This window comes from Phyllobates terribilis, unplaced genomic scaffold (genome assembly GCF_046119375.1).
Source record: "Phyllobates terribilis strain yellow unplaced genomic scaffold, ASM4611937v1 Scaffold_12__6_contigs__length_324123572, whole genome shotgun sequence".
In the NCBI taxonomy this organism is placed as follows: Eukaryota; Metazoa; Chordata; class Amphibia; order Anura; family Dendrobatidae; genus Phyllobates; species Phyllobates terribilis.
The window spans coordinates 304,401,329-304,424,128 of NW_027362772.1; the positions used below are offsets into that span (position 1 = coordinate 304,401,329).

The window sequence follows — 22,800 nt, forward strand, 5'->3', positions numbered from 1 at the left end:
TGCTGGTGCAGTCACTGTGTACATACATTACATTACTGATCCTGAGTTACCTCCTGTATTATACTCCAGAGCTGTACTCACTATTCTGCTGGTGCAGTCACTGTGTACATACATTACATTACTGATCCTGAGTTACATTATGTATTATACTCCAGAGCTGCACTCACTATTCTGCTGGTGCAGTCACTGTGTACATACATTACATTACTGATCCTGAGTTACCTCCTGTATTATACTCCAGAGCTGCACTCACTATTCTGCTGGTGCAGTCACTGTGTACATACATTACATTACTGATCCTGAGTTACATCCTGTATTATACTCCAGAGCTGCACTTACTATTCTGCTGGTGCAGTCACTGTGTATATACATTACATTACTGATCCTGAGTTATATCCTGTATTATACTCCAGAGCTGCACTCACTATTCTGCTGGTGCAGTCACTGTGTACATACATTAGTGATCCTGAGTTACATTCTGTATTATACTCCAGAGCTGCACTTACTATTCTGCTGGTGCAGTCACTGTGTACATACATTACATTACTGATCCTGAGTTACCTCCTGTATTATACCCCAGAGCTGCACTCACTATTCTGCTGGTGCAGTCACTGTGTACATACATTACTGATCCTGAGTTACCCCCTGTATTATACTCCAGAGCTGCACTCACTATTCTGCTGGCCTTAGAGCAAAAATATTCCATCATTTTTTGCTTGTTCAGTTTCTGCATAGACCTTGATCTGGTTATCTGCAATCTGTGAAGTTTCCTCCTACAAATGATTCACTGTATAAACATCTAAGAACAGCTACTTGTCTCCTGCATTATAGGAGCACAGCTAAGCTGTTAGCAATCTTATGATCAGACACTATTTTAATTGGACCCTTCCATTTATTTTCTTCCCCCATATTAAAAAGTAGTATAAAGACTATCATGGGTGGTTAATTTTTTTTTATAACAATTTTTAAAGTCGATCTACTCCTTGTCTGACACCTTTACCTTTCTCCTTTTGTGCAGTGTTGTCATAGTAGAAAAGGATTCACTTTTCACCTCTGTATCCTAATGTCTGAATTTAGGACTGAGGGATGGTGAAGAGCGTTAGATTAGTACTGTAAGAAGCCCTCAGTGCAACTCTTAGGACCCCTATGATCGCAGCAGTTCACACTATACAGCTGAGCTGCAGCTTTTCCACTACTCATGGCAACGCATTTGACATTACTCATCTGTAACCCAGCTTTCTGACTGCTTGGATCAGTGCTGTTGATTCACCAACACAAGTAGTGAGAAAGCTGGGTTACAGCTCTGTGGTACGTTCTGAACCTGCTACTAATGCAAGAAAACGCAGGGTTACGACTCGGTTATGATGTCTTCTCAAACTGTTTTTGATGCAGGGAACGCTGGGTTACAGCTCAGTGGTACTATGAGACCGCTGACACTGGAAAAGTGGGTTGCAGCTTTGTGATAATGTGTTCTGAAACAGCTGCTGATGCTGGGAAAGCTGGGTTACAGTTCAGTGATGATACTTTCTAAAGTCCCCAAACACATCAGTGGGATCGTCTGGAAGTCTAACGTGTATGGAGGCCTCCCGATTCTTCCCGACATCATCAGTCTAGGGAGATCTGACTTGCTGATTCGGCCTTTGCTCTCCCTGGAGATGAGCCGCCACCAGAGGAATCGGCTCTCATACAAAGAGAGTGCTTGGTGCTTGGTCGAGCCGAGTGTTCCTGTTCCCCCATATTGCCCTGTCTTTTTTCTAGTTTTAGTCTCATAAAGAGAACAACCGAGAAGTCAGTCATTCCAATCCTACTATAAAAATGAGATTACTTTGCAGCAACTGTAAACTGAGACGGCTTCGTTGTGCCTTTTAAGCCCTTTATCTTTGATCGTTGCTTGAAAAGAACGATACTTTGCATCTCATTTTTCCATGAATTCATGATATAACAGGCAAAAATTCTAAACAAGAATATGTTTGTTTTGCTCAAATATCAAGTTAAAAAAAAATCCCCTTTTTTGACAGAACTGTTCGTTTTAAGGATGAGTGAAGTGACTTCATTAAGAATTTACCATAAATTGCAAATTTGGGATAATCCAGCCCGTTACCATTTTGCTGGATTTATATGTGCTGGGAAGGGGTTAAAAACACAATAAACAATCATGTTTGCCTAGTCCCACACTAATCCCTGTCACCATAGCTCTCCACTGATCCTCCGCTGGTTTGCTAGGCTCGGCTCTTCGCTGTGGTCTCTCTCACTCTTCACGGCACTTCCACATCAAAGCTTAGCCAACATCAAAAACACCAGTGTAGAAGAGACCAAAGGGGATCAGGGGCCAAGGAAGCAGCTGAGGACTGAAGGACAACTGCAGCGGTAAGGACAGGTGAGGAGTTAGCTATGATTTTTTTGTTTTTTTTAGATCCCTTCCTTGCCCATCTGTGTATTATGGGACCTCAGAGCATAATTCTAATACTGCATGTAAAGAGTCTCTCCTTTTTACAGAGGCTGTGTCTACAATGAACAGTTAGGTCCAGAAATACTTAGACAGTGACCGAATCTTCATGATTTCAGCTCTGCAGGCCAACATTTTGGATTTAAAATAAAACAACTGAGATACAATTGAAATGTAGACTTTTGGGTTTAAATAAAAAGGGTTTAATAAAAAATATCCTGTGAAACGTTTAGAAATTACAACCATTTTACTAAAAAAGTCTCCTCATTTCAGGGGCTAAAAAGGAATCAGACAAATTAACTTTACCATAAAAAAAAAAAAAAATGTTAATACTTTTTAGAGAATCCTTTGCAGGCAATGACTGCCTGAAGTCTGGGAGCCTAGGACGTCACCAAATGCTGGGTTTCTTCCTTTATGATCCTTTGCCGCCTTTACTGCAGTGACTTCAGTTGTTGCTTGTTTGTGGGTCTTTCTGCCTTATGTTTTGTCAGCCTGTGCAATGCTGCTCGATGGGGTTGAGATCTGGTGATGACTCGGCCATTGCAGAATATTCCACTTCTTTGCTTTCGTAGTATGTTTTGGGTCGTTGCCCATCTATACTGTGAAGCGCCGTCCAATCAACCTTGCTGCATTTTTGACTCTGAGCAGAAGGTATCGCCCTGTACACACAGGATTCATTCTGCTGCTTCTGTCTTCAGTCACATCATCAATATCCACTAGAGACTCGGTGCCATTGGGAGCCATGCATGTCCACGCCATCACACCGCCTCCACCATGCTTAACAGAGGATGTGCTGTGCTGAGGATCAGGAGCCGTTCCAAGCCTTCTCCATACTTTCTTCTTCCCATCATTCTGGTACAGGTTGATCTTAGTTTTGCTGTTTCAGAACTGGGCAGCATCTTTCGATGTTTTTGGGAAAAGACTAATCTGGCCTTCCATTTTACTTTTTTTCAGGCTGATTAATGGTTTGTACCTTGTGGTGAACCCTCTGTATTTGCTCTCATGAAGTTTTCTCTTTATGGTGGACTTAGATACTGAAATACCAACTTCCTGGAGAGTAGTCTTCACTTGGGTGGATGTTGTGAAGGGGTTTTTCTTCACCATGGAAAAGATTCTGCGATCATCCGTCACTGTTGTCCTCCATGGACATCCAGGTCTCTTTGAGTTCCCAAGATCACCAGTGTTTGTTTTTTTTTTTTTTGCAGAATGTACCAAACTGTTGATTTGGCCACTCCTAACATTTCTGCTATCTCTCTGAAGGATTTCTTCTTTTTTTTTTAGCCTAATGATGGTCTTTTTCTCTTCCACTGAGAGCTTCTTTGACCGCATGTTGTGGATTCACAGCAACAGCTTCCAAATGCAAATGACACAGCTAGAATCAGCTCCAGACCTTTTACCTGCTTAATTGATGAAGGATTTACAAGGAAATAGCCAGTGCAACCCATTAAAGAGCTTTTTGAGATTAATTTTAATTACTTTTGGTCCCTTTAAAAAGAGGCATCTACATATTAAAGAGCCGTACTTCCTCAACCCTTACTCCAATTAGGATGTGAATCCCATCAAATTAAAGCTGAGAGTCTGCACGTTAAGCCCATATTGATTATATAACTGTATCTTGAATATGTTTTGGTAAAATGCCAAAACTTGTGTTTTCTGGACCTAACTGTATGTAACTTGTAGCTCCTGCACTTAGTAGAGCGTTTCCAGATGAGACATCCAGGATGCGTTTCCTTACATGCACAGATGTAATCATTACATGAAGGCAGAATTGGGAAAGTTGCAGAAGAGCAGCGTATGGGACACAACATTATGAATAGGTACAGGAATATACAGATATATTTACACAGGACAAAGCCTGTGGTTTATAATTTCAGTTTAATATTGATTTTAATCTCTGTATGAAAAAATCTGCCTAGGCTCCAGCAAGCGGTATTATTTTTGTGTGATTATTTCAGTTGTGCATGGAATAAAAGCAGCAGCTGTCAACAGGTCCACGCAACAGCCGACAGCCACGTGCCCACTCCCTTGGCCGCAGAGGCCAGTTAACAGCAGATTCCAGAACAACAGGGGCGAGGCAGGAGCAGTGATTCAAGTCGCTTCGTGATAGAGCTAAATAATCGTAAATCACAGGAGATTAAGGCCGTGTTCCCACCTACAAGAACGCTGCTTCTCCTTCCCCCCACCCTCCCCGCTGCATTTTTTTCTGCAGATGTCTGCACCAAAATCTGCAGAAAAACATCCTGCTTTGATTATTCAATTTTTACTGCATTTTTGGTTGCAGTTTCACCCGTTTTTATGCGTTTTTGCTGCAGATTTAAAGTAGTTTTTATTAATGTATTTTTAAGGCAGAAACGCTGGAATTCTTCTGTTAAAATTACAACTGCAATTTTTACATGGATTTTTTTTCAGACTACTGTAATGCAGCGCTTGCTGCATTGCTAAAATGTCCAGGGGGTGTGTTCTGGCTGACCATGTACCTCCCCTCAGGTGACTGATCACATGACTGTGACATCATCACAGGTCCTGTGTGCACAGAAAGATATATAAATCCGGGTGGTTTGGAAACAGTTAGAGAGAGGCCTGGTGAGGCAAGAGGCCTGATCCCTGTGTTTGGGACGCCAGTAGTCCTGGAAGGCACGTGGCTTGGAGACCACGGTTGGGGAGCCTTAAAGGCACAGCTGTGGCAGAACAGAGCTGAGAGAAGCAGCTGAGACCCGGCAAAGGTAAAAATGGTTCTTTATATGGACATTGATGCTGTACCTTGCTGAAGTCTGTATCTGAAGCCAAGCGGGCATAGCTGCCACTGAAAGGCTCTAGGACATTACATGTGTAACATTCCTGCGAGCCACTGAGATGGACTATGTTATAAGCAGTTTATGAGGTGTAATAAACTGCTGGACTTTAGTTTACTGGAAAACATGGCTTGTGTGCTTTAATTGACCCGGTGAAGTGAGTGCCCCCCCAACATGATCAATACCGCTACCTTACAATTGGTTAGAGAATGCGGGCAACTGCAGCCTGGTTGTTAGGGGTAACGGCACAAGACGACGAATGTGGATGCAAGCATCTTGCTGTGGCTCGGCGGGGTAACGAAGATTAAAGCATCTGGCTGTAACTCGGCGGGGTTACGAAAATTGTCGTCGCTCTCAAACCTGGTTTGCTGTGGCTTGGTGGGGCCACGAAAATTTTTCCGGGGAGAGCGGTGTGAGCAGTATCCCCAGACGGAATGGAGAAGGGGTTAGATGACCGGCTGCAAATGCTCTTCAACAAAATAGAGTATCCTGAAGAAATGCAGGAGCTGATAAAGATGGCTGTGAAGGGAGCAGCAAATGAGACTGAAGCTGTTGAGCGATTAAAGTGCCTGCAGCAGGTATTGGAAAAACAGCAGCAGGTATTTGAGAAATGACAACAGGACTTGCAGCAGGTATTTGAGAAACAACAGCAGGTATTTGAGAAACGACAACAGGACTTGGTGCAGGAACGGCAGGAGCTGTTGGCACCTTACAGAATGGTGGCAGCGGACCATTCCTTGAGTTCTCCTGTGTCGCCGGTACTATCCCAGAGTGCCCAGGGAGGTAGTAAGAGATGTTGTGAACTGGGTCCTAAGACTATTGCGTTTTTTTTGTTAAAGTACCCCCTACAGGTGTAATTGTCCAAAAGGGGGTGGAGTCTCAAAAGGGGGTGGAGCATAGAATACCAAAGTTGGTTACTGGTCGTGTGTTGGTACCGCCTACAAATGACAATTCGACCGTTGATAACTGGGTAGCTCCAGTAGAAGTGGTTGACGTCAAAGTGGGAGGTGACTTGTTAGTCCACAACACCAGGGGGAGTGACACAGACCCCACAGCTGACGATGACAGTACGAAAGTAGAAAGAGTCTTCAGTCAGGAGGAGTTAAACGAGGTGAGAAAGTCCCCCTCTCATCGTCGAAGGCGCAAGGGCCACAAAAAAGTTGCTCCTGTAGCCTTTGCTGAAAGGGCAGATAAAGAAAAATGCAATGCTGTGTGCCTTTTCTTCCGAGTGTGGATCCTCCTTTAGAAGCAGAGGATATCAGGAGGGAAGAGGAGGTGACGTTGCCAGTAGCAACCTCCGGTACGGTATCAGACAACAATGAAGATCAGGTGGAAGAGTTGGATGCAGTTTTGCAGATTCGTTACAAGAAGGATAATCTACTGAGACAAAAGGATCAGGATCCGACAGCCCTGAAAGAGGAAGTGGCCAATCATGACCAAGAACTGGAGGAAAGCAGCGAGGAAATCAACCAATGGAAGGAAATGTTCCAGGAAAATAAGGAGGACCTCCGCAAAACCAAGGAGGAGGTTTTGCAGTTGAAGCTTGAGAAGGAGACGCTGAAGGATGAAGTTTCTGGACGTGATCAAGACCTAGAACAACTGCGGAAAAAATTCAATAGGAAACTGCAACAAACTAAGAGAGACTATGAGGATCTCCTCAAGGTTAAGGAAAAACTAGCGGATGATAAGGCGGATGCAGAGCACAGGCGCCAAGTGATTGAGACTACTCTACAGGACACCAGTGATGAGAATGATGATCTCCGTAGAAAGATCTCGGGACTGGAAGCTCAGGTGAAGGAGCTGCAGACGTTCTGTGATGATCTCCAGAGGGCAGAGACGTGCCTTAAGGATAGAATCGGCAGGATGGAAGCTGAGCGGGAAAAGATGGAGGAGTCTATCGAAGAAGGGAGGTATGAAGCAAATGCCTCCTCGAATAATGCGAGCTTGGATGATTCGGTGGATGTAAGAGCCGAGATCAAGGAGCTCAAGGAGGCATTACAAGCCCATTTGAAGCAAGAGAAGCTTAAGAGACTGGCTGTCGAGAGCCGAGTGGGCGCATTGGAGACAGAGGGGTCTGAGAGATTTCTGCTGATAAAAGAGCAGTTGAAGCAGGAAGAGCTTCAGAGATGGGCTGCTGAGAGGCGAGTAGCTGAGCTAGAGGAAGAAGTTGTCGAGCTCAAAAGTTTCCTGGCAAAGTACCAATCAGTGAACGAGGCCCACTTGGAGAAGAAGGGCAAACAAATTACGCTTAATCCTTTAAACCATGAGAAGGTGGACCTGAGGAGGGCTGAGAGAGTGTTAAAAGAAGATAAGTATGGAATGGAAGTTGTCAAGACGAGAATTTTTGAGTTCATAGCTGTGAGGCAGCTCAGGGGAAGCATACAGGGTGAAGAAGCTGAAAGTCAGTTGTCCCTGAAACCTGAGCCGGATAATCGTCTGGAAACCACTGGTGAGACAGAAACCTCTCGGTACAAGTGCCTCATAGATGTACCCGAAGATTTGAGAGAAGAATGCACCAGAGAGTCAGTGCATGAAGAGTTTAAGAAGGCCGTAGGAGCCTATAAGGTGTACTCGACCTCAGAAGCTAAACAGCTGGTGGTCCTGTCCACAACCGAAGTCACAGTGAAGAGGGTGGCGATCCTAAGTGACATGCACTGGCGATGTGTTCGCACGAAGCGGTTTGTCTGGTTGAAGACGGAACAAGCCGATAGACAACTGCAACTCATGAGAAAAGCTCAAAGACTGCGGGAAGAGGTTATCCGGGTGCCTCATGCTCTGGTAAGAAAGCTCATTGGGAGAAATGGCCGAACCATGCAAATGATGGTAAAGAAGTCTGGTGTGATGAAAGTAAGCAGTCCACGTGATCGTCAGGACTGGATACCAGATGAAGACGGCATGGTGTCATTCTCCGCTGTAGGAATGGAAGAAAATCTTGCATATATACGCATGCTGATGGAGTACAGAGTGACCTACCTGCGAGAGGTAGAACAGTTGAATCTCGCCAGACTGCGAGTGGAAAGACAGCATCGCCTGAGCAGCAGAAGATGGCAGCCATCTAGAAATTGTGAGACCAGACAGAGAAAGGGCCCTTCAAATAATAGAATGGCTACAGTAGAAGTTAGAGACCTTCCAAGATGTCCTGAGGATAGTGGGCGTGGGTTTAGAGGTAGTGAGACCTCCAGTAACTCAGGTCTGAGAGGCCCATACAAACGACCCAATAGAGTACGGGACAGTACGGAGTCGGCCCGGACCTTAGATACAAGGGCATGTGAGTCACACTGCTGTATTGACCGCTGGGAGAGGAGGAGGTCTGACAAGGTTACGACTGACCGCTGGGAGCAGGGGAGGTCTGACAATGTTACGACTCGGAAATGTGACTTGACGAAGTTAGTGACAATGACAGATGGTAGGTCCCTAAGGAATGGGCTAATGTTGATGACTAATGTTCCAGGGGCTGAGCAGCGCAATTGTCAAGTACATGGTCTCTGTGTGAACCGTGGGTTATAATGTGATTGTGTATATTATGTGTTCAACCCCACAAGTTTGAACAGAGGGGGGGGATATGTAATGCAGCGCCTTGCTGCATTGCTAAAATGTCCAGGGGGTGTGTTCTGGCTGACCATGTACCTCCCCTCAGGTGACTGATCACATGACTGACATCATCACAGGTCCTGTGTGCACAGAAAGATATATAAATCCGGGTGGTTTGGAAACAGTTAGAGAGAGGCCTGGTGAGGCAAGAGGCCTGATCCCTGTGTTTGGGACGCTAGTAATCCTGGAAGGCACGTGGCTTGAAGACCACGGTTGGGGAGCCTTAAAGCCACAGCTGTGGCAGAACAGAGCTGAGAGAAGCAGCTGAGACCCGGCAAAGGTAAAAATGGTTCTTTATATGGACATTGATGCTGTACCTTGCTGAAGTCAAGCGGGCATAGCTGCCACTGAAAGGCTCTAGGACATTACATGCGTAACATTCCTGCGAGCCACTGAGATGGACTATGTTATAAGCAGTTTATGACGTGTAATAAACTGCTGGACTTTAGTTAACTGGAAAACGTGGCTTGTGTGCTTTAATTGACCCGGTGAAGTGAGTGCCCCCCCAACATGATCAATACCACTACCTTACACTACCCATAGAAGTCTATGGGTGAAAAATGTATAAAAAAAAACCTGTCTGTATCCGCTGAGTTCATCAAGAAGATATTGCAAAATGACATGCTTATACCATAAAGTTGTCCATATGTCTTAGGTGGATGCTGATTTTATCATCCTCTCCTCAACATCATCTGTTGGGGGGAGTCATGAGGCCTCATACAAATGAGCTGGTCAATATCCGGGAGCATGGGTTCTTTAAGATTCTGATAATCTGGCACATTTGAAACTACCTAAGAGCTGGATAACCAGGTGACCTGGACCAGAAGAAGAATCAGGACGCACACTGTATGGGTCGCCCCGTTCCCAATGTTTCCTAAAGACCATACTGAAGATCCTAACAGCTGCACCTACTTTCCATGTGTACCTACGTCAGCACCGATGCAGATCCCTGCCTGCCCATGATCTGCCGAGGAGCCATCATGTGCCGGTCTAGCAGGTGAAATTCTGGTAATATGATACAGGACCATTTAGGTTGCATGCCTGATTAGTGGGATGTTTGGGCAGCAAGGTGCCACAATAAATGGCAGTTTACTGCATAAGGTTTATTATCCATTTGTTTTTTAATTAAAAAAGTGATTTTCTTTGGTGTTCTGATATGGTGGGTGTACAGATTATTCTCCCTTGGAAGCATGCCAGATACAGAATTTCTACACTTAAGAGATGCCAGGCTTATGAAATATATACTATGTACAGGAGGCAGCATTACAGTGGAAAATACTATACATGAGCGGTGTGGTCTTACATGGGAAGATGTCAGTGACACACACGTATTCACCAGGGTATGGTACCCACCGCTATGTGTTGATGCCTTCCAGCTTCATTGCTCCTCTACTGGAACAGGACAGCTCTCCTTGTTTTCTGATGGTATTGCTAGATAATCAGTGCTGCAGGACAAAGAGTAGATCAGGGGTATATATTAGAGATGGGCAATTCAACTTGCACTGCCCTCATCTTGGATCCAGTCTTCCTTGGCAGCCAGTCTTCACTTCCGCACCCGACATCCATGGCGCCTCCGGCTCTTACTAAGCCAAGGAGGACTGGACTGGAGGACAGCACAACCCGAACTGCTCCTCTCTAGTACACATGTGACTCATGGTTAGTTTACATATGCATTGTAGATGATGTAAATTCTTCTTACATTATTATTAGATTTCATTATATAGGCCAGCTATAGACATTGTTGGCGTGATGTTCTCACAACTAACTAATCGAATGTTTTCCAGGCCTAGAATATATTCTGTCTTTTGGATCAGACAAGGTTCGCTATGTTGTCTTTTTCCCCTTGAGATAAGCGGCATCACTGATGTCTGGTGGGGGCTTCTCTCCTTCTTTTTTAGTAGAAATTACATAAAACAGAGCAAATCTAACAGTGGGAGTGATTGCCCACTAAAAACTACAAATAATTCTACTTTTTTAGATCATGTATAGCAATTGTGAGAATAATATTAAAACATAACTTTTAATAGTTCTATATGTAAAACACCAACAATGCCGCTTAAAAAAAAAGAAAAGAAAGAATATACACTTCATTTTAGGTATAGGTCACCTTTTGTATAGTCTGGAGGTCTTAAAGTTCAGTAGAGGGTGATCTGATCTACCAGAAGTATGGAGATCACAATCCTAGATAAAGGACTTGTGTTGTGGAGTTAGTTGGACACTGACCGACAGTTTTGTCCAATGGTCCACACACCTCCAAGAGACAAAATATACTATGGCACATTCATTTATAAGACAATTGATTATGTATCCCTGTCCGTTGCTGCCTAACTTTTTACTGATATCTTGGGTCAGATGCTGACAGTGGTCAGATCAGAACCGATTCAACAGGAAAGGGATACATATGTCAAACCATGTCAAATTAGTGAGTATAAAACGAATGCATGGTGTACATCAAATCACAAAATGGGGTTAGATGTCAGCCTGACCAGCAATTTATAGCGATATTCCTTTTCCAAGCCCTTTTATTGCTTCAATTCTTCTAAAAGAAAAACAAAGTAAGGCACCGTGCACATTACGTCTCGGGCTATGTTTAGCTCATACACCAGGAAAAGCTGCAATTACCCAACGTAGGCGAAAAAAATGGTCATTTTGGCCTCTGTTGGGGGTAATAAGACTTGGTTTACCTGTTTGTCTACTTCATAGGAATAGGCAGCAGACTGCTCTCTCCTACACCTTAGGCCACCTTAAAAATTATGTATTTTACTTGGTAAATGGGCGACGGATACCATGCCTATATAGTGGCGTACATCTTCCCAATGTATGCATCTAACCGAAAGCTCAAAAACAGCCCAACAATACAAATCTCAGATAAAAATCATCTGCTATTTTAAGTCTAAGGCCACGGCCCCACTATCCGAATTTGGTCAGTATTTTTTTTCTCATGAGTGGGAGCCAAAACCCATAAATGCAGAATTGGTGACTTGTTTCTATTATACCTTTTCTCTGATTGTTCCTCACCTGGTTTTGGCTCCCACTCCTGAGAAAAAATACTGATAGTGGGGCCGTGGCCTAAATCTCCAATGCAGACCTATGTGTCTCCATGGTAACAGACTACACACAAACCCTCTGTAGTCTGACCCAGAGCCATAAGGTTGGCATTCTGATATGCATCGGAGAGCAGTGTAAAAACGCAATGGGCTGATCACACTGTAGACTACGTTTCCTATCATGTTCTGTGAGTGTATTGAGGGGTACGAAGAGTAAAGAGGGGGTTATTATTTTGTCTGAAGCCTCGTGTATCAACATACGGTGCATCTTTTATGTTTCGGTATGGAGGGGAGCACACACTTACACGCTCTCCTGCGTCACTTCTTCAGCCTTCGAGATCTTTCTGTAGCAATAAACAACCTCAACCAAGAGCCACAAGGTGAGAAAAGCCAGAAGGATGTACATCATGATCTCCGAGAGGACAGAAGTGAAATCTTCTCTCTCTGTGGAAACACGGCCAGACGATCATTAAGACTGAGGTCAGTCACTTCCTTTATACACAAACCCATGGCATCCTCTTCTTTATATGGCTCCTCGCAGCGGATATTCTCACATCCAGACAGTAAAATATCTACTGTCATCTGTGGTCACATTTCTGACTGCCGGGACGATAACCAGATGCCCAGTACTCCTATTATTAGTCCTGGGTCACTAAAGGGTTAATAATAAGTACATACATGCTGAGACTGGATACAATTGCCCAAACCCTCAGCTGTGAGAAGTATTGGTGTCTGTTGATACAACTGGTATTTTATGTGGAGTCCACATGAAACCTGCAAACATTGCATCCTGTGTGCGTGAATGGGGTTTCTGCACCCACTGTGAATGGGGTTTCTGCACCCACTTTTACATGCTATGATTCTTTTCGCAGTGAAAAAAAAAAAATCTGCAAAAATAAGTATCTTTTTCCCATGGAATAGACATGGAAAATAACTGGACGAACTCAAGAAAGGTGGTCCTTATACTGCACATTGACAGCAGAAATCTCAGGAGTCCTCCCCAGATTTTAGCCCCAGATGCTGAAGAGATACTGCTGTGTCTGATACGTGTGAACAGACCCTCCGAGCGACGTGTTGTCGGCCTTTGGATCTAAACAGTGTTTCTATTTATTGGACTATATTTAGTTTGGGTTTTTTGGTGCCAAATCTGGATTAGAAGGGACCACACTCAAGGGGGGACTCGCATAGACCCTATGAAAGATTAGCTACATTTGCTGTACAGGCTCTAGCAGATACTGTTTGAAAGTTTCGTCTGATGGAACAGTCTGCTCACCAAGGATGTCATGTTACTTACGTATTTTGGACACAATCAGATCAATTTCCACGTTGCTCGTAGTCGAGTGTTGATGCGCCTCGAAATGCAGCGTGCGATTAACGTTACAGATGTATAGCCCCGAATCGGTGATTGTTGCATTTTGTAATATCAGGGAGACGTCCTGCAGGTCTTTGCTTCCGATCCATTGCAGACGACCTTTGAATGGGCTCAAATGCTCTCGGGGTTTTCCCTCGTTGTATTCAAAGATCTGCACAAGTAGAAGACCAGCCATCAAAATATAATCCTGCGTTATTCACACAGGCGCATCTATACTAGTAATAGTTAATGAGCTAATCCTAAAAGAACGTGCTGTTAATAATAACCTAATACTAGAACATGCAAATCTCCTCTTATTGGCTATTTTAAAGTAATTTACAGTTTTATAAGATAAATACCATTGTTTTTTTTTTTAATAAATATAATTTTTTGGGGTTCCATTTGTTCCCTTAATTGCTGCCGGGGCAGCTCTGGGCAGAATTGTTCATTATTTATTATCTATATAATTACAATGTTTAAAGGGATTATCCCATCAACAAGATTTCTTGTCTTTCCACCACAGCATTTGTGATGATTGTATAATTGGTGGGATCTGATAATTTAGACCATGCACGGTAGCGTGCATCCATCTATTCACTTCCGTGGCAATGCGCATTTATGACCACCATTAATAGGAGCACACATGTGCACTACTACTCCATTCACACTGCTGGATTTCCACCAATTCTACAAATTTTCACTTATCCTGCGCATAGATGATACATATTGTTCATGGCTTAATTATTTTATTGATAGGACAACACCTTTTAAGCTTCTTGAGTTTCACGTAGACTTCAATGTAGTAAGCGACATGCATGCCCAGCCTATGCGCCACTCCTCTTTTCCTCTTTGCTTGGCACAGTTGGGTTACAGGGTTCTCTGTTACCCTAATAGGTAGGTGGGACCCCCAAACTTGTCTATGGTCTAACCTACAGATGGACTATCAATGTGTGAAAACTCACATGCTCCATGCTATAATGTATTACGGGAGCCCTGTAGGGCCTGACGTGACAAAATTAATGACTAGACTGATAGCTTTACAACATGTAGATAGGTAATACATACAAGCGATCGGTTTCCATTGTGAGGCTGGAAGTACCACTCCACGTTGGTGACGGCGTATACCTCCTCTCTTTGCATGCAGGAGATGCACAGTAAGGTCATATTGTGTCCTTGGACGGCTTCTGTCCCAGAAGGAACCTCGACACACACAGGTGAGCACAGCCCCGCTGCAGAGGGTCACCGGCACAGGGAAAGACGGGGGGTGTACATGAAACCAAACGGGGAGCGGGTAACGGTCAGGAAGGAGCAAAATGTGGCAGAACACGTTTAATAACAATAGGAAGGGAAAAACAGAATGGACAAGTGTAGGAACAGCAATGGGGTAAACAACGACACCATGAGAGGGGAAAAAAAACACACCAAAGGGGAGATGGAAAAGAAGATAATCTGGTTAGTGCAGGTCACAAGATCACCAGCTGCAGATTACATTCTCCACTTTGTCTTTGCAGCAATATTTCACAATGATGTGACCGGCCTGTGGTTTTCGAGCTGGAATCCCCCCCCCCCACTCACACAGACCCCATAGCAGCTGCAAGCTCCACATCAATGGTAAGTGCAACCTGCCTGCTTCTAGCACATCCATCTCCTCTCGAAAATGTACACAAGACCTTTTATTATAACATATTGTATTACCCAGCAAAAAATAGAAGAACCTCGCGCCTCACACATAAGTCGAGAAGAATGTTTGCACTGATAATGAGGGTTATAAATACAATGTAAAGTATACAAGAGCAAAAAGCACACATCTGATATGAGAGGATCACATTAGCGCTCCAAAGATCACTGGGTAGGATCCTGACGAGCCGCTCATTAGTGAATAACCGGAGTAAGAATTGTAAATGAGCATACAGAGGATCTCAGCCTACCGCTATCTTGTGACCGTAGGACCCTCGTGGTGCCATCTACAGATCTACTCGAATTATTATCATCCTCCTTTACTGGTGGTCAATCTACAGGTCTAAATCTACACCAGTGCTTATCCCATTCAGAAGCCAGAGCTGAAAATAATCATTTATCAAGGTTTGTGGCTCTTCTATGTCATCGCAGTTAGTTGCCCTGCATTAGCTGCTGGCACTCTGTGCCAGTCCCTGTGCCATATGGGTAGCTGATAGCACTCTGAGCGATGTCTGTAATGTACATTAGCAATGCATTATCTGAGGATAGTGTTTCAGCTGTTGGCGTACACTGTATCTGAAGTCAATACAAAGTGTATTTACTGACCTGCTGCTCCCAGTGCCAGCGAGAGTGATACACTGATATATTACTCTTGTGACATCAGTAAGCCTGATATTATTGCCTGGGGCACTTCGTGCTTCCAAATGTACTTGATTTTGTCTTTTGTCTCTTGTCTATTTTGTCCATGTGCCCAGTTCCTTTCGCACCACTACTTACATTCCAGAGCACTGAAGCTTGCCAGCACTACATGTTCTATGACATTCATTTCCTTAGTGACTACAGTGCTTTTACTGTCTAATCAGATTCATGTCCCCAGTAGAAAACCCATCTCTCTGTCATGCCTGTGCACAATTCTGCTAGCAAATACTTGCAACAGCTTCCTAAAATCCATCTCACTTGACTCATTCATTTACCCTTACACCCGGCAGTGAGATCTTTAGTGCACACCACTTTGGTAGGAGTTCATAGTTTTATGGATGACTTCATTTCATATAGTGATTTGCACTTTGGATATTGAGGTCAATAGCTATCAGATGGCGACAAGTTGTCTGAGAGTACAGTGGCCATATACTTAGGATGACTATAAGTCCACAGAGGCAGATAGATATGACAGTAATGGAGCCTTTGGGAGTAACATTTGCTTTCCAATATGAAAACAAAAAAGCATTTTTTAAACTGTTCTGATGCATCTAAACTAAAAAAAACAAAATGAAGCAACTTAACAATAGGTTTTGATTAGAAATCCCCCTACTGTTTTGTGTCTGCAGCTCCTATGCAGACTTAGTGGGGAAAAAAAGTATTTAGTCAGCCACCAATTGTGCAAGTTCTCCCACTTATAAAGATGAGGTCGGCCTGTAATTGACGTCATAGGTCGACCTCGACTATGAGAGGCAAAATGAGAAAACAAATCCTGAAAATCACATTCTCTGATTTGGAAAGAATTTTTTTTCAAATTTTGGTGAAATGTGATTTTCAGGATTTGTTTTCTCATTTTGCCTCTCATAGTCGAGGTCGACCTATGATGTCAATTACAGGCCTCTCTCATCTTTTTTAAGTGGGAGAACTTGCACAATTGGTGGCTGACTAAATACTTATTTTTTCCCACTGTATGAGCGATCAGTCAGTTTGTCTGAATCTCTACTTCTTGTATTCTCAGTTCTGCTGTTTAAGATGCAGAAGTCGTAAGTTCATACAAGACGTCACTTTTCATAGAACAATTAGGAAACTGGAGCAAAGCCTGATGAAATATTTATATGTGAGCGTGGGCAGAGTCTCTGTGCCCTACATCTGGCACATATGTTGGCTTAGGCTAAAGATGCGGCAAGACACAGGGAGAAGAGATGTTACGCAGGGTCTGTATATCCCTTAGTTATTTGCCTTATTTAGTATTCGGATACAGTGATACAGTGTGGATGATGGGGTTCTATTCAGTGACATTTGGTTAGGGTGCGCCTCATGGAAGTTTGGGAGTGGTTCTTCCGACTGCCTGGATGAATGGCATAGGTGCTCTATTCAGTGGGGAAACTGGGGCAGTCAGCTTATATCCAGTGGATGGGTGATAAATGCTTGCAGAGTGAATACCCATTAACGTGTAACTTGTTTTAATTTTTATTTCATAGATCAATAGCACACGTGAAAATAAGCAACTCTGTATCTTATGAGAGAAATCTGCTTCTCTCTCCTTCTGGACTGATTTTACACTCTCAATTCTTGTGTGATCAGTGAACCAATAATGAGATTAGAGATGACAGTTAGTGCTCATAAATGCCTATGAAGGTGGGTGGAGCAGACACAAACATTCGTCTGTGAGTTCTCGATAGAAGTTTATGAGCACCAACTCTCATCTCCTATCTCAGTAATGGAGAGGTCTATGTTTCCTGAAGACACATTTTACCCAGGAATTTAGGATTGTGAGAATCAAAGATCAGTCCAAAAAAAAAAGGCAGATTTCCCTGATAAAATATTTTAAAACGTTGCTTATTTTCATATGTACTATTGATTTATGAAAATAAATAAAACCACAGTTACTATTTAAGGCTTAGGGTAACAAAATAAGAAGAAGGCATGTTTACAACAGAAGAGTGTAGATATGTGCAGGAACATAACCAAGTTTGTCGCTACCAGTCACTGTCACTGAGCCGCACCAATCCAAGGGGGCAGCAGGTAACAGTAAATCTGGCCATGGACATTAGGGTGCGCACGGTGGCCCGTGTTCTGCAGGTACAGTGGGGTGCACACGGTGGCCCGTGTTCTGCAGGTACAGTGGGGTGCGCACGGTGGCCCGTGTTCTGCAGGTACAGTGGGGTGTGCACGGTGGCCCGTGTTCTGCAGGTACAGTGGGGCGTGCACGGTGGCCCGTGTTCTGCAGGTACAGTGGGGTGCGCACGGTGGCCCGTGTTCTGCAGGTACAGTGGGGTGCGCACGGTGGCCTGTGTTCTGCAGGTACAGTGGGGTGTGCACGGTGGCCCGCGTTCTGCAGGTACAGTGGGGTGCGCACGGTGGCCTGTGTTCTGCAGGTACAGTGGGGTGTGCCCGGTGGCCCATGTTCTGCAGGTACAATAGGGTGCGCACGGTGGCCCGTGTTCTGCAGGTACAGTGGGGTGTGCACGGTGGCCCGTGTTCTGCAGGTACAACGGGGTGCGCACGGTGGCCCGTGTTCTGCAGGTACAGTTGGGTGCGCACGGTGGCCCGTGTTCTGCAGGTACAGTGGGGTGCGCACGGTGGCCCGTCTTCTGCAGGTACAGTGGGGCGTGCACGGTGGCCCGTGTTCTGCAGGTACAGTGGGGTGCGCACGGTGGCCCGTGTTCTGCAGGTACAGTGGGGTGCGCACGGTGGCCTGTGTTCTGCAGGTACAGTGGGGTGTGCACGGTGGCCCGCGTTCTGCAGGTACAGTGGGGTGCGCACGGTGGCCTGTGTTCTGCAGGTACAGTGGGGTGTGCCCGGTGGCCCATGTTCTGCAGGTACAATAGGGTGCGCACGGTGGCCCGTGTTCTGCAGGTACAGTGGGGTGCGCACGGTGGCCCGTGTTCTGCAGGTACAGTGGGGTGCGCACGGTGGCCTGTGTTCTGCAGGTACAGTGGGGTGTGCACGGTGGCCCGCGTTCTGCAGGTACAGTGGGGTGCGCACGGTGGCCTGTGTTCTGCAGGTACAGTGGGGTGTGCCCGGTGGCCCATGTTCTGCAGGTACAATAGGGTGCGCACGGTGGCCCGTGTTCTGCAGGTACAGTGGGGTGTGCACGGTGGCCCGTGTTCTGCAGGTACAACGGGGTGCGCACGGTGGCCCGTGTTCTGCAGGTACAGTTGGGTGCGCACGGTGGCCCGTGTTCTGCAGGTACAGTTGGGTGCGCACGGTGGCCCGTGTTCTGCAGGTACAGTGGGGTGCGCACGGTGGCCCGTCTTCTGCAGGTACAGTGGGGTGCGCACGGTGGCCCGTGTTCTGCAGGTATAGTGGGGTGCGCACGGTGGCCCGTGTTCTGCAGGTACAGTGGGGTGCGCACGGTGGCCCGTGTTCTGCAGGTACAGTGGGGTGCTCACGGTGGCCCGTGTTCTGCAGGTACAGTGGGGTGCTCACGGTGGCCCGTGTTCTGCAGGTACAGTGGGGTGCGCACGGTGGCCCGTGTTCTGCAGGTACAGTGGGGTACGCACGGTGGCCCGTGTTCTGCAGGTACAGTGGGGTACGCACGGTGGCCCATGTTCTGCAGGTACACAGTGGGGTGTGCACGGTGGCCCGTGTTCTGCAGGTGCAGCCTGTGAACTCACTGGAGATGTCCCCCGGAGCTGTTTAGGACCTGGTATATCGTATCAATATTAGTGGGTGAATTAATAAGTGTGAAATCTCTTCTTAGGTGACGATGCGTATGCGGTGCAGGGTTCCTGTGTTGTTTGGGGTATTTGGGTAATGAATTTACATAGGAGCGGATTTATTATTTCAGCCATTGTTCCTGTAGATCCCCGGGACTCATCATTTCCCCTATTTCCATGTGTAAATGCCTTTGTAGTTTATAATCATTCCCTTCTCGCAGTAGTGGAAATCTGTTCTCCATACACTGACTGAGCTTGTGTTGGCTGTATACAGGAGCCAGTTTAAACAGGAAGAGCTGCAGTGTATAGCATGGTGGACAGACGGCATAGATTATCTGTTGATGTTACACTTTCAGTTGAATTCCCTGAATAATAAATCCCCTAAAGTTCCATAAAATATCCATAGATGACTTCAACTCCTTCCATATTGTAATTTATTAGAGCAATGACAAGAAAAAGATGAGGTCACACACAATGTATCTGCAAGGTTGTCACCAGGGCTCCCAGCCTATGCACCCACTACGCTCCCGTCATCCCACCCACGGGTGAGGCAGTGTCCACCTCCGCCTTGTGTCCATACGGTAAATCTGACTTCCCCCATGGAGCTTCTGAAATGTGAGCACTTGGGTGCTGGTATATATGTGCCCAGGGCATGAGCCATGCCAGCCTGGGAGTGCATGTGAAGAAATGAGGACAGATGGGTGGGGAGGGAGTGAAGTCACAAAATGTATCCAGCTGGTATGTAATGCTACATAGTGCTTATATGTAATATATGTATTCGGATGGGTCCATGTCCTTTATCATCACACTGAGGAATAACATGGCTAGCTTTCTATTACTGTCCCTCTATATTCCTGCTGCATAGTCCACCTGTGTGTGAAGTCTTTACCATTATTTGCTGGCATCAAATGCATAGAAATGTATCAAGAGCCTAAGGTGATACGATGTATGTTTATACAATGTATAGAGCTACCTCACTCCTTGGTGGCCGCAGTGCAGCCTTTCCTTATACTGATCCTGTATGGTACATTCACTGACACAAAGTGATCCACCATTATCAGACATGGGGGTGACCGTGATCCACCATTATCAGACATGGGGGGTGACAGTGATCCACCATTATTAGACATGTGGGGTGACAGTGATCTACCATATATCAGACATGGGGGTGACAGTGATCCACCATTATCAGACATGGGAGTGACAGTGATCCACCATTATCAGACATGTGGGCTTACAGTGATCCACCATATATCAGACATGGGGGTTAACAGGGTGATCCACCATTATCAGACATGGGAGTGACAGTGATCCACCATATATCAGACATGTGGGGTGACAGTGATCCACCATATATCAGACATGTGGGGTGACAATGATCGACCATATATCAGACATGTGGGGTGACAGTGATCCACCATTATTAGACCTGTGAGGTGACAATGATCGACCAAATATCAGACATGTGGGCTTACAGTGATCCACCATATATCAGACATGGGGGTTAACAGTGTGATCCACCATTATCAGACATGGGAGTGACAGTGATCCACCATTATCAGACATGGGAGTGACAGTGATCCACCCACCATATATCAGACATGTGGGGTGACAGTGATCTACCATATATCAGACATGTGGGGTGACAGTGATCTACCATATATAAGACATGTGGGGTGACAGTGATATACCATATATCAGACATGTGGGGTGACAGTGATCTACCATATATAATACATGTGGGGTGACAGTGATCTACCATATATAAGACATGTGGGGTGACGGTGATCTACCATATATCAGACATGTGGGGTGACAGTGATCTACCATATATCAGACATGTGGGGTGACAGTGATCTACCATATATAAGACATGTGGGGTGACAGTGATCTACCATATATCAGACATGTGGGGTGACAGTGATCTACCATATATCAGACATGTGGGGTGACAGTGATCTACCATATATCAGACATGTGGGGTGACAGTGATCTACCATATATCAGACATGGGGGGGACACTGATCCACCATTATCAGACATGGGAGTGACAGTGATCTACCATATATCAGACATGTGGGGTGACAGTGATCTACCATATATCAGACATGTGGGGCGACAGTGATCTACCATATATCAGACATGTGGGGCGACAGTGATCTACCATATATCAGACATGTGGGGTGACAGTGATCCATCATTATGAGACATGGGGGGACACTATATATCAGACATGTGGGGGGACACTAATCCACCATTATCAGACATGGGGGGACACTGATCCACCACTATCAGGTTCATTATGCAGGCCCCTTCTCTGAGGCTGTGATATCTCTCCTCTGCCTCCTCCATTGTTCTACAATTAGTAATATGATCACACAAGCACTGACCTAGAAATGACCACCTACCCAACATCAGCAGCATCAGGGTCAGACCCCAGAACACTGTGTTCCTCCAGGTAGCCATGATGATTTTGATTCCTTCCAGGGGTGGTCTTGTTAGGTTACTGGGGTAAGAGGAAAAGGATGATGATGATAATGGATAGACCCCCTCCTCCTACATCTTCAGGGCTGCCATATTCCCGGGGTGGGGGACCCTGTAAGAGGTCATGGATGTCTTTCAGCACCTTGGAGAGAGCAGGCAGTGACAGATGCAGCGGAGATTGTAGTGTTGAGCGGCTTGTATGTGCAGTAGACGCACCGTATAGACGATGTGCAGATGGGCGGCTCAGTATCTCATCCTCTCCAGGAGATCAGGGTGTCAGGAAGGAATAATCATGTCCCCTTAATATTAGCTTCTTCCCAGAGCAGATCTAATGATCTTGCAAGGTGTTCAGGGAGCACAATGGTTATCATGAGAGGAAGTCCAGCGACTGGTAGGGAAATGATCCCTGCAAGCACTAGGTGGCGGTGGAGAGCAGCGTCTGATGAGTGAGTCACACACTAGACAGCCTGGCCGGCCCACAGCAGAGGGGAGTGAAGAGACCCCAGGTCACACACACCATGGGCAGAGAGACCCCAGGTCAGATATACCAAGAGTAGAGAGACCCCAGGTCGCTTATACCAGGAGCAGAGAGACCCCAGGTCAGATATACCATGGGCAGAGAGACCCCAGGTCAGATATACCATGGGCAGAGAGACCCCAGGTCAGATATACCATGGGCAGAGAGACCCCAGGTCGCATATAGCAGGAGCAGAGAGACCCCAGGTCGCATTTAGCTGGAGCAGAAAGACCCCAGGTCGCGTATAGCAGGAGCAGAGAGACCCCAGGTCTCATATAGCTGGAGCAGAGAGACCCCAGGTCGCATATAGCTGGAGCATAAAGACCCGAGGTCGCATATAGCAGGAGCAGAGAAAACCCAGGTTGCTTATACCAGGAGCAGAGAGACCCCAGGTCACATATAGCAGGAGCAGAGACCCCAGGTCAGATATATCAAGAGAAGAGAGACCCCAGGTCACATATAGCAGGAGCAGAGAGACCCCAGGTCGCATATAGCAGGAGCAGAGAGACCCCAGGTCACTTACACCAGGAGCAG

General features: G+C 45.7%; 1 protein-coding gene across 2 annotated transcripts in view; it reads right to left on the reverse strand.

Moving 5' to 3' along the window:
* The window catches only part of SCN3B (sodium voltage-gated channel beta subunit 3), a 30,345-nt gene extending 8,159 nt beyond the window's left edge, over positions 1 to 22,186 (reverse strand). Inside the window, exons 1-6 of one of the 2 annotated variants that reach the window (XM_073657312.1) lie at positions 21,966 to 22,186; positions 21,674 to 21,861; positions 14,293 to 14,456; positions 13,171 to 13,399; positions 12,182 to 12,320; positions 10,183 to 10,274 (exon numbers count right to left, since the gene is read on the reverse strand). In XM_073657312.1, coding sequence (XP_073513413.1) covers positions 10,208 to 10,274; positions 12,182 to 12,320; positions 13,171 to 13,399; positions 14,293 to 14,456; positions 21,674 to 21,731 — 657 coding nt within the window. In that variant the 5' untranslated portion in view covers positions 21,732 to 21,861; positions 21,966 to 22,186 and the 3' untranslated portion in view covers positions 10,183 to 10,207. Of the gene's footprint in view, positions 1 to 10,182; positions 10,275 to 12,181; positions 12,321 to 13,170; positions 13,400 to 14,292; positions 14,457 to 21,673 lie in introns of both variants that reach the window. The other variant, XM_073657311.1, reaches the window with a different exon arrangement.
* Positions 22,187 to 22,800: the final 614 nt, after the last annotated feature.